Here is a 12,300-nt window from a genome sequence, read left to right as displayed (position 1 = left end):
GGTATGGAGATGGTTCCGAGTCAGGAGGTGTGTCAGAAGATGCTGGAGTCCGGGAGAGGAGAGAGGCTGATGTATTGGCCTTTGCCTCCCTAGTAGCCCGGAGACGGATTTTGTTGCGTTAGCGGGACCCGGAGCCACCAAAAGCGACCTGGGTGACTTCCTGAGGTTGGCGAAGGTCAAGTTCGCTCTGCAGGGGTCGATAGAGGGATTCGCCCGGAGGTGGGAACCATTCATCGATTGCTTCAAGGAGAATTGAGGGGTCAGCAAGGGGAAGTGGTGGTAAGGGGGGTTAAAATGGGGAAGGCAGTGTTGGTGTTCGGGGGGGGTTGGAAAGTTATGGTTGTTTGTTGGGTTGATGTATTGTTCTTCTGATATTCTGTGTATATTTGTTAAATGCCTTGAATAAAAATGTACAGATTTTTAATTATATCATACTGAAATGTCACAGTTCTGAAAAATGCCTTTTATTTTCTCCACAAGGATCAAGCATACCAACAGATGGAAGTAGCTGCAAAACCTGAACATCTTGAACAGGTAAAAGCAACACAATGATGGGAAGTTGATAGATTTTGCATTCTATTTCTTTGTTGTTTTGAATGGTTGTAATTGTAAGTTATTAATTTTCTATGGAGCCATTCAGTAAATTGGATGTCAGAGAAAGGTCAGCTGTTATCTGCAGGAGAGAAGGTCACAGATATTTTGGTGATTAAAAATATCTGTGGAATAAATTTCTGCAGCTCTCTCCTGGTCAGGACCAGAAAGAACTATGAGCCAATGGTGAGGAAGAAGGAAATTACAGTGCAAGAAAGGGACAAATAAAATGGCATTTTAACATTTTTATTTCAAGGGTGAAGTGAGGAAGAGACTGAAAGGTGGAGAATTCCAAACGTTCACCACCTGCTGAGTGAAGAATTGCTTCCTCAATTTTAGAATTGAATGGTCTACTTCTTATTCCGAGGCTGGTTCTGGAGCCCACCCGAGCCAGGGTAAACATCCTTCCTGCGTCAGCCCTGTCAATTCCTGGAAGAATATTGTACACTGATGAGATCACCTCTCATTCTTCTAAATTCTAAAGAGCATAGGCCAGGTCTCTTCAATCTCTTTTTATAGAACATCCCACCATCTCTAGGATTAGTTTGGTGGACTTTCATTGCACTGCCTCCGTGACAAGTACATCCTTCCTTCCATAAGGGGACCAAAATGTACCTGGTCTGATTAGTAAGTTTGCGGATGACACAAAGGTTGGTGGAATTGCGGATAGCGATGAGGACTGTCAGAGGATACAGCAGGAATTAGATTGTTTGGAGACTTGGGCAGCGAGATGGCAGATGGAGTTTAATCCGGCAAATGTGAGGTAAATCATTTTGGAAGGTCTAATACAGGTAGGGAATATACAGTGAATGGTAGAACCCTCCAGAGTATTGACAGTCAGAGAGATCCTGGTGTACAGGTCCGCAGGTCACTGAATGGGGCAACACAGATGGAGAAGATAGTCAAGAAGGCATACGGCATACTTGCCTTCATTTGCCTGGGCATTGAGTATAAAAACTGGCAAGTCATGTTGCATCTGTATAGAACCTTAGTTGGGCCACACTTGGAGTATAGTGTTGAATTCTGGTCGCCACACTACCAGAAGGATGTGGAGGCTTTAGAGAGGGTGCAGAAGAGATTTACTAGGATGTTGCCTGGTATGGAGGGCATTAGCTATGAGGAGAGGTTGAATAAACTTGTTTTATCTCACTGGAACAAAGGCGGTTGAGGGGCATAGACAGAGTGGAGAGTCAGAGACTTTTTCCAAGGGTAGAGGGGTCAATTACTAGGGGCATAGGTTTAAGGCGTGAGGGGCAAGGTTTAGAGGAGATGTACGAGGCAAGTTTTTTTACACAGAGGGTAATTGGTGCCTGGAACTCGCTGCTGGAGGAGCTGGTGGAAGCAGGGACGATAGTGACGTTTAAGGGGCATCTTGACAAATACATGAATAGGATGGGAATAGAGGGATAATGACCCCGGAAGTGTAGGAGATTTTAGTTTAGCCGGGCAGCATGCTCGGCGCAGGCTTGGAGGGCCGAAGAGCCTGTTCCTGTGCTGTACTTTTCTTTGTTCTTTGTTCAAAACTGTACATAATAATCTAGGTGGAGTTGCATCAAAGTTTTGTATAACTGCAACAAGGTATCTTTACTCCTGTGTTCACATTTTTTTTGCAATAAAGGCCACCTGCCATTTGCCTGTCTAATTGCTTGCTGCACCTGCATGTTAGCATTCAGTGACTGATGAACAAGAACACACAGATCCCTTTGGACATCAACACTTCCCAATCTTTCCCTATTTAAGAAATACTCTGCATTTCTGTTCTTCCTCCTCCTCCTCCCTCCCTGTGGCCCCGCTGTTGTCAATGGGGCTTCCAGATGAATGAACCCCTCACTGCCGGCAAACCCGCGGCGGGGGTGAACCATCAGCAGGACTGGAAGATCCCGCTGGTGTCAACGGCTGGAAAATTGCAGCCAATGTTTTTCCACATTACATTCCATCTACCATGTTATTGCCCACTTGCTTAGGCTGTTTAAATCCCTTTGAAGCCTCTTTGCATCCTCCTCACATTTCACATTCCCATCCAGTTTTATGCCATCAGCGAACTTGGAAATATCACATTTGATTCCACATCCAAATTATTGATCTAGATTATGAATAGTTTACATAGAATTTACAGTGCAGAAGGAGGTCATTCGGCCCATCGGGTCTGCACTGGTCCTTGGAAAGAGCACTCTACATAAATCCACACCTCCACCACATCCCCATAACCCAGTAATCCCACCTAACCGTTTTGGATACGAAGGACAATTTAAAATGGCCATTCCACCTGACCTGCATATCTTTGAACTGTGGTCCATAGCCGATTGGAGGAGTCCCAGAGGCTTTGGGTGCAGGAGATAGCGCCGACAATTCATGGCACAGAGGCAAACACTGCTAGGGTGGTGACCGCAGTGGAGAGCCTGGTGCACAACGTCAGCAGCATTAATGGAGGTGTCCAAGGCGTGGCTCAGTCAGAGACGGCCACGGCTAAGCACCTCGACAACATGTCCTAATCGCTGGGAGATGTGGCCCGTCCCATGTGGACCCCGATGAGGTGCTGAGAGCATATCCCAGTCACAGATGGGAATTGCTGAGGCGCACCAGAGCATGTCCCAGTCACTGAGGAGCATCGTCGAGGACAGTGACAGCATGCTGCAGACATTGGGGAGCCGCCAGGGCTGAAAGAGCCATGTGATGCAGGAGCAGCTGCCCCTCTATCCCAAGGTGAACCCTAGGGTCCTATAGGCACCGACCAGGAGGAGGGGGCACTGGGTGCCAAAGAACAAAGAAAAGTACAGCACAGGAACAGGCCCTTCGGCCCTCCAAGCCTGCACCGACTTTGCTGCCCGTCTAAACTAAAATCTTCTGCACTTCCAGGGTCCGTATCCCTCTATTCCCATCCTATTCATGTATTTGTCAAGATGCCCCTTAAACATCATTGTCGTAAACCCGGAGCCACACCGCAGAGTGGTGACGACGGTCAACAGCTCAAGAGACACCAGCTCCTGACAACGGTACATCTCAGAATTAGCATCCAGAACAAGGTGGCACGGCGGGGCATGTGCCCCCGGCCCCAGACACCCATAAGGGACATCGGAGGCCACAGGAGGCAGCAGGCTGCCTCCACCTCTGGTGTGCATCCTGGGGACACACCGAGGAGCAGCAGTAGAGCATGGAAGGCTAAGCAGATCGAGGATCACTGAGAGGGCACTGGTGGGGGGGGGGTGCTGCGGTGAAAGGGGGAGTGAAGGGGTGGGAATGTGGTGCAACACCATCGGGGGCCATGGGCAGTTGTGGAAATCTTATGTACGGTATTAAAAAACTTTGCACTTGACAAATATGACGCCTCTGGCACTTTCTTCAGGAATGCAGGTCGGGCTGACCACCAATCTCCTGTTCAGCCCCAGGCACACCACATGCAGCTGATGGGTGTGAGCGACCACTCAGCAGACAGGTAGGAGTCAGACTATGGCATAGATTCAGGAGCACAAGCCCTCAGCGGCTTATCACCCCCCCCCCCCCCCCCCCCCCCCACCTGCCCTCAACAGTGAACCCGCTGACAGTGCCGACACAGTCTCATAACCCTGGAGTCATGTTACATAGACCCTGCAAGGGTGGAACAGGGTAGATGGAGGAGGGGGCGGTGAGTGGGGAGGGTGTGACGGATGAGGCCACTTCCTATATGAAGCGGGTGAGGATGAGGGCCTCCCTGGCCCTCTGGGCTTTCCGGACTCTCTCCACTGCCACCTGTCCTCCATCCTCCGGCTGGTCCTGCTGGTCTGCCCTGGGCTTGTCCTTCAGCTCCTCCTGGTCCTCCCCCTCCACCTCCTGCACGCTTCCCCGCTGCTATGCCAGGATGTGGAGGACACAGCAGACCAACACAAGCGGGGGACCCTCTGGGAGGTGTACTGCAGTGCACCACCAGAGCAGTTGAGACATCGGAAGCACATTTTGAAGCATCTGATGAACTGCTCAAGCCCGGGTAGCCACATGGGCCTGGCTGTATCGGGTCTTCACATTGGTCACTGGCCTATGCACAGACATCATTAGCCAGGTCCTCAGTGGGTACCCCCCCAGAGGCAATCGGCCATCGTGGGGTTGGCCTAGAAAATGCCAGGGATGTAACTATCGTGTATGTTCCCTTAAAAGTGTGTATGATCTTTGATGAGACCATCAATTCACGAGACACGTGCTTTAAGATATGAACAGTGGTTTTAATCTACTTACAACAGAGCCAGCCTGTAACACGATGAACTCTGGATGGACTGGTCGGCTGGCTCTCGGCATCAATCTTTTATACAGCAGTCCAGGGGGAGGAGCCGTGGGCGGAGCCAAGGGTGGAGCCCTGTACAAACTCCTATGCATTCCCAGTGCTACTTCCCCTAGTGGTAGGGCAACGCGACTGCTCGTATGTCGAGCTTACAGTGACATGGTATAATATGTATTGCAGTGTGAATTACATTCACCACAATCTTCATGTGGTGGTCGCACATGAGCTGCACATTCAGGGAGAGAAACACCTTCCTGCTCATGTAGGGCACTCCCTGATGGTCCGGTGAGTGCAAGGTGACATGCGTGCCATCTATTTCGCCCTGGACCTGGGGCATCCCGGCGATGGCAGAGAATCCTAATGTCTGGGCATCTTATTGGGCCTAATCCATGTCAAATGTTTATGCAGTTCACTGCCCGGGCAAACAGGGCATCCTGGATGCACTTGTGGGTTGTAGCTTGTGAGATCCCACACAAATTCCCGCTCGAGCCCTGGAATGATCCTGAGGCAGAGAATTTCAGAGCTGCGGTAACCTTCACGGCCCCCAAGACCATGAGGACATGGCATAGGTACCGCACCGTCCCCTTGTTGAAGCGGAACCTCCTGCGGCACATGTTGTCCATAATCTGTTCGAACGAGACGGCTGCACACCTTGGGCCTTCGGCAGCCTCAACCTTTGGATCCCTGCCTGATGGGCAGCTAGGTCTTCAGGATGTGGGGCGGAGCCCTGGAGCCACCGCGTCGAGCCTCTGTCAATGATGCTGCCTGCGCCTGGCCTGGCAGCAGCATCGCGAGGTCCAAGATATCATCCATCTCCTGTAATATCTGTAAGGAATTGTAGAAGGTGAGAGACTGATAACCAGCGTGTCTTCCAACCTGGGATCCTCGATGAACGGTTGCCACCTCTGGGCGAACCCCTGAGTTGATTCTCTCAAGGCGAACTTAATTTTTTCCAGACTGAGAAACCCTGCCTTATCGCTGACCCACACTCCTGACTTCGGGGGCTCTAAATCCCTCCATCCCAGCAAAATCCAGCTCTGGGCCACCAGGACATTTCTTCCCCCCCCCCCCCCCGGATCTTCTGATACCCCAAATATTGCCAGTTCTGGACTCGGAGTTACCCTCCTTTCCAGGACTTCTGACGTCCGCAAATCCCTGCCACAATCCCCTCAATTTTAGACATGCCCAAAACATATGTACATTGTTCACCGGGCTACCCCCACACCGCCCACATCTGCCTCCACCTCCTCAAAGAACCTGCTCATCCGGGCTGCCGTCATGTGGGCCCTGTAGACCACCTTGCACTGCATCAAGCTAAGTCTGGCACACAACGAGGATGAGTTGACTCTTCAAGGCTTTTCCCACAGTTCAATTTCCAGCTCTCCTCCCAGCTCCTCTTCCCACTCCGTCTTCACCTCTCTGATAGGGGCCTCTTCCCACTCCATCAACTCCTTGTATATCTCCATAACCTCTCTAACCCCTGCTTTTGACATCACCTTGTCCTGTGGTCCCCTCAGGGGGAGGCAAGGAAAGCTCAGAACCTGCCTCCGTACAAAGTCCGCACCTGAAGGTACCGAAACCCGTTCCCACCCGGCAACTCAAACTCTTCTTCTACTGCCTCCAAGGTCAGAAAGCCCTCCTGGATGAATAGGTCCCCAAATCTCTCAATCCCTGTCCGCTGCCATCTCTTAAAGACCCCATCCAGCCCCCCTGGGCAAATCGGTGGTTGTCACAAATCGGTGATGACACTAACTCCCCCTCCAATCTCAAGTGCTGTCTCCATTGCCTCCACACCCTTAGGGTTGCCACCACCACAGGGCTTGTAGAGTACTGAGCCGGCGAGAACGGCAGAGGCGCCGTTAGTAAAGCCTCCAAACTCGTACCCTTGCAGGATGCCGCTTCCACTCACTCCCAAACCGACCCCTACCCCACTGCCTACTTCCTGACCATCGATATGTTGGCCGCCCAGTAATAGTTAATAAAGCTCGGGAGGGTGTGTCCCCGTTCCAGGAGTACCTTCTTTAACTCTCGGGGGTTTTAACCGGCCACGCAAAACCCGATATCGCCGTGTTAATTTTCCTGAAAAAAGTCTTTGGGACAAACATCGGAAGACTTTGAAAAATGAAGAGCAGTCTCGGAAGGACCGTCATCTTCACCGTCTGGACCCACCCCACCAGCGTCAGCGGGAGCAAGTCCCATCTGCGGAAGTCCTTTTTCAATTGATCAACAGCTTTGCCCAGATTTCTTTTTAAATTTCGATTATCCAGTTCATTTTTTCCAATTAAGGGGCAATTTAGCATGGCCAATCCACCTACCCTGCACATCTTTTTTGGTTTGTGGGGGCGAAACCCACGCAAACACAGGGAGAATGTGCAAACTCCACACGGACAGTGACCCAGAGCCGGGATCGGACCTAGCTTTGCTCAGATTTAACTTTTGAAGCTGCCCCCAATCCTTAGCCACTCGAATCCCCAGATATCTAAAGCTCCTCTCAGCCACTTTAAAAGGTAACTCCTTCAGTCTCCTTTCCTGCCCCCACCCCTGGATCACGAACATCTCGCTCTTTCCCATATTTAGCTTGTAGCTTGAAAATCGCCCAAATTCTCCTTGTATCTCCATGATTTTGGCCATCCCCCCACCGGGTCTGTGACACAGAGTAGCCAGTCGGCCGCATAGAGAGAGACCCTGTGCTCCACCCCACCCCCGCCGGGCATTCGATGATCTACGGGCCATTGCTAAAGGCTTTATGGTCAGGACAAATAGTAATGGGGAGAGCAAGCATCCCTGCCTTGTCCCCCTACAGATACCAAAGTATTCTGACTGGACTCGGTTGGTTCTTACATTGATATCACAGCCGGACCCAATCCACAAATCCCGATCCGAACCCAAACCTGCCTAAAATATCCCATAGGTGCTTTCACTCCACCCGGTCGAAAGCCTTCTCCGCGCCCATCGCTAGTGCCACCTCAACATCGCTGGTATGATAAATTAAGAAGCCGTCTAATATTGGACGTCAGGTGCCTGCCCTTCACAAATCCCGTCTGATCCTCCCCAATTACCTACGGGACACAATCCTCTATTCAGGTGGCCAAGATCTTTGCCAGCAATTTAGCACCTACATTCAAAAAGGAAATTGGCCTGTACGATCCACAACTCTCCGGGTCCTTGTGTCGCTTCGGGATGAGAAAGATTGATGCCTGTGATAACGTTGGTGGAAGCAGCGGCCCCAGTAGCCCAGAAAAGCTTTTATAAAATTCCACTGGGAATCCATCAGGTCCCGGGGCCTTACCCGATGCCATCGCCCCCAATCCGTCTATCACCTCCCCGAGCCCAATTGGGCCCCCCAGAACTTCCACTCGTTCCTCATCTACTTTTGGGAACTCTAGCCTCTCCAGGAATTGATTCATACCCTCCTCCCCGACCGGGGGTTCTGTCTTATATAGTCGACTATAGAATTCACGGGACACGTTAACCGCCCCCGGGTCCATCACTCCTTTTCCCCTCATATCCTTTATATTCCCTATTTCTCTCGCCACCTCCTGCTTCCTCAGCTGATGTGACAGCATCCTGCTAGCTTTATCCCCATATTCATATATTGCCCCTTTTACCCTCCTCAGCCTTACATGTGGAAAGGTGCCCAAATTCCATTTGTAGTCTCTGACGCTCCTTTAGAACATACAGTGTAGAAGGAGGCCATTCAGCCCATCGAGTCTGCACCGACCCACTTAAGCCCTCACTTCCACCTCTCCCCGTAACCAATAAACCCTCCTAAGCTTTTTGGTCACTAAGGGCAATTTATCACGGCAATCCACCTAATCTACACATCTTTGGATTGTGGGGGGGAAACTAGAGCACCCGGAGGAAACCCAAGCGGACACGGGGAGAACGTGCAGACTGCGCACAGACAGTGACCCAGCTAGGGAATCGAACCTGGGGCCCTGGTGCTATGATGCCACAGTGCTATCCACGTGCTACTGTGCTGCCCCTCGAGCTTCTCATTCGGAGATTCTGCATATTTCCTGTCCACCTGTAAGATTTCTCCTACCAACCTGTCCAGCTCCGCCCATTCAGTCTTCTCCCTATGGGCCCAAATTGAAATACGATCCCCTCTAATAACAGCCTTCAATGCCTCCCACACCACCCCAGCCATGGTCTCTCCCGTGCCGTTGATCTTTATATACCCCCGAATGGCCTCGCTCACAGATCTCGTCGTCCGCTAACAGCCCTGCATCTAATCTCCACTGCAGGCGCTGGGACTTTGATGTGCTTACCCGCAGGTCCATGAAATCTGGCGCGTGGTCTGACACCACAGTTGCTGAGTATTCAGTGTTCTCCATCCCCACTAACATTCCTAGAAGTCGACCGGTCCATTCTCGGATCTAGGACCGTGTTGAAGTCACCCCCCCCCCCCCCCCCCCCCCCTCCCATAACCAGCCGGTGCGAGCCAAGGTCTGGGATCTTTCCCAGCACCTTCCTGACAAAGGAGACATCGTCCCAGTTTAGAACATAGAACAGTACAGCACAGAACAGACCCTTCGGCCCTTGATGTTGTGCGGAGCATTGTCCGAAACCATGATCAAGCTATCCCACTCCCTGTCATTCTGGTGTGCTCCATGTGCCTACCCAATAACCGCTTGAAAGTTCCTAAAGTGTCCGACTCCACTATCACAGCAGGCAGTCAATTCCACATCCTAACCACTCTGAGTAAAGAACCTACCTCGGACATCCCTCCTATATCTCCCACCCTGAACCTTATAATTATGCCCCCTTGTAACAGCTACATCCACCCGAGGAAATAGTCCCCGAACGTTCACTCTATCCCCCTCATCATCTTATAAACCTCTATTAAGTCGCCTCTCATCCTTCCTCCACTCCAAAGAGAAAAGTCCGAGCTCCCTCAACCTTTCCTCATAAGACCTATCCTCCAAACCAGGCAGCATCCTGGTAAATCTCCTGTGCACCCTTTCCAATGCTTCCACATCCTTCCTATAATGAGGTGACCAGAACTGCACACAATACTTCAAATGTGGTCTCATCAAGGTCATGTATAGTTGCAGCATAACCCCGCGGCTCTTAAACTCAAGCCCCCTGTTAATAAACGCTAACACACTATAAGCCTTCTTCACGGCTCTATCCACTTGAGTGGCAACCTTCAGAGATCTGTAGGCATGAACCCCAAGATCTCTCTGTTCCTCCACATTCCTCAGAACCCTGCCGTTGACCCTGTAATCCGCATTCAAATTTTTTCTACCAAAATGAATCACCTTGCACTTATCAGGGTTAAACTCCATCTGCCATTTTTCGGACCAGCTCTACATCCTATCAATGTCTCTTTGCAGCCTACAACAGCCCTCTACCTCATCCACTACTCCACCAATCTTGGTGTCATCAGCAAATTTACTGAACCACCCTTCAGCCCCCTCCTCCAAGTCATTGATAAAAATTACAAATAGCAGAGGACCCAGCACTGATCCCTGTGGTACACTGCTAGTAACTGGTCTCCAGTCTGAAAATTTTCCATCCACCACCACCCTCTGTCTTCTATGTGATAGCCAGTTACTTATTCAATTGGCCAAATTTCTCTCTATCCCACACCTCCTTACTTTCTTCATGAGCTGACCATGGGGAACCTTATCAAACGCCTTACTAAAATCCATGTATACAACATCAACTGCTCTACCTTCATCTACACACTTCGTTACCTCCTCAAAGAATTCAATCAAATTTGTGAGGCAAGACTTACCCTTCCCGAATCTGTGTTGACTATCCCGGATTAAGTTGCATCTTTCCAAATGGTCATGAATCCTATCCTTCAGGACTTTTTCCATTAACTTACCGAACACCGAAGTAAGACTAACTGTCCTATAATTGCCAGAGTCATTTTTATTCCCTTTGTGAACAGAGGAACAACATTCACCACTCTCCAGTCCTCTGGCACTATCCTTGTGGACAGTGGGGACCCAAAGATCAAAGCCAAAGGCTCTGCAATCTCATCCCTTGCCTCCCAAAGAATCCTTGGATATATCCCATCTGGCTGAGGGGACTTGTTGACCCTCAGGTTTTTCAAAATTGCTAATACATTCTTCCTCAGAACATCCACCTCCTCCAGCCTACCCGCCTGTATCACACTCTCATCCTCAAAAACATGGCCCCTCTCTTTGGTGAACACTGAAGAAAAGTATTCATTCAACGCCTCTCCAATTTCTTCTGACTCCATGCACAAGTTCCCACTACTATCCTTGACCGGCCCTACCTTCACCCTGGTCATTCTTTTATTTCTCACATGAGAGTAAAAAGCCTTGAGTTTTCCTTGATCCGACCCGCCAAGGATTTCTCATGCCCCCTCCTAGCTACTTTGGGGCATTTTTATTTACCAACACCACTGCCATTCCCTCCAGTTTCCCGCTAACCGTAATAAATCTGCCTTCCAGGTCTGCCTCTATCTTCCCTACCTCAAATGCCACCCTTTTGTTAGTCAGGATGGCCACCCCCCTTGTTTTAAAGTCCAGTCCCAAATGGAATACTTGTCCGACCCATCCCTTCTTCAGTCTAACTTGGTCTCCCAGCTTCAAGTGTGTCTCCTGTAGTGTGGCCATGTCCGCTTTTAGCTGTCTTAAGTGTGCGAACACACGGGCCCTTTTGACGGACCCATTCAATGCACGAACATTCCACATAAGCAGTCTGTTCGGGGGAGCTCTGGCCCCCTTCCCCTGTTGATCAGCCATGACCTTTCCTAGGCCAGCCTTTAGCCCATGTCCCGCACCTCCCCTGGCCTGCCCCTCGGCAGCCAGCGCCATCTGGTCTCCATCTCCATCCTCCTAAAAGTCCCCCAGTCATCAGCAGTCCCCTTCCTCCCCTCCTACTCTGCCTCTCTTCAGCTCTCGACCCACTTTGCTCCCGTGAGCCAACTCTCCCAGCTACCTAGCAGCTCCGGCCCCTGGTGCCTAGCATCCCACCCCCTCCCCTCCTCTCCTCTTTCTTCCCCCCCCCCCCCCCCCCCCCCCCTCACAACATAAGTTTTCAAAACAATGGCAACAAACACAGAAAGCAAACAATTCCCCAAGGGCTGGGCGCAGAGGCCCACCCCTCCTCCATTTACAACATCCTATCCGTCCCAACACCTTCAAACAGAGCCGAAAACAAGAGAAGAAAAATCAAACGGGATAAGAAGAAACTTATGCAAAAACTCAAACATCCTCTCCCCCCCCCCCCCCCCCCCCGGGAAAACACCACAACTTAAAAACTTTTTTTACTGTACCTCGGTACATACAGCAACGGATCAAAATCAAATCAATCTGAAAGATCCTTCTTTTCCCGAACACCACAACTTAAGTTGCAGTAAAAGGCTGAGATTGTTTAAATATAGAGCAACACAAAACTTTTAACTCAGACCACTACCGTCTAGATTTTAACGTCATTATGCCTCTACCAGATTATTGTCCTTCATGAAGACGGCCACT

The 12,300-nt window shown here is 50.5% G+C and overlaps 1 protein-coding gene across 3 annotated transcripts in view; it reads left to right on the top strand.

Moving 5' to 3' along the window:
* LOC119955872 overlaps positions 1–12,300 on the top strand; it is a 163,189-nt gene that overhangs the window by 129,109 nt on the left and 21,780 nt on the right. For all 3 annotated transcript variants that reach the window (XM_038782515.1, XM_038782514.1, XM_038782516.1), the window contains one exon: positions 481–534. In XM_038782515.1, the coding sequence (XP_038638443.1) occupies positions 481–534 (54 nt within the window). The remainder of the gene's footprint in view (positions 1–480; positions 535–12,300) is intronic.

Source organism: Scyliorhinus canicula, chromosome 21, assembly GCF_902713615.1.
Source record: "Scyliorhinus canicula chromosome 21, sScyCan1.1, whole genome shotgun sequence".
In the NCBI taxonomy this organism is placed as follows: domain Eukaryota; kingdom Metazoa; phylum Chordata; class Chondrichthyes; order Carcharhiniformes; family Scyliorhinidae; genus Scyliorhinus; species Scyliorhinus canicula.
This window is presented reverse-complemented; position numbering and strand designations above follow the sequence as displayed.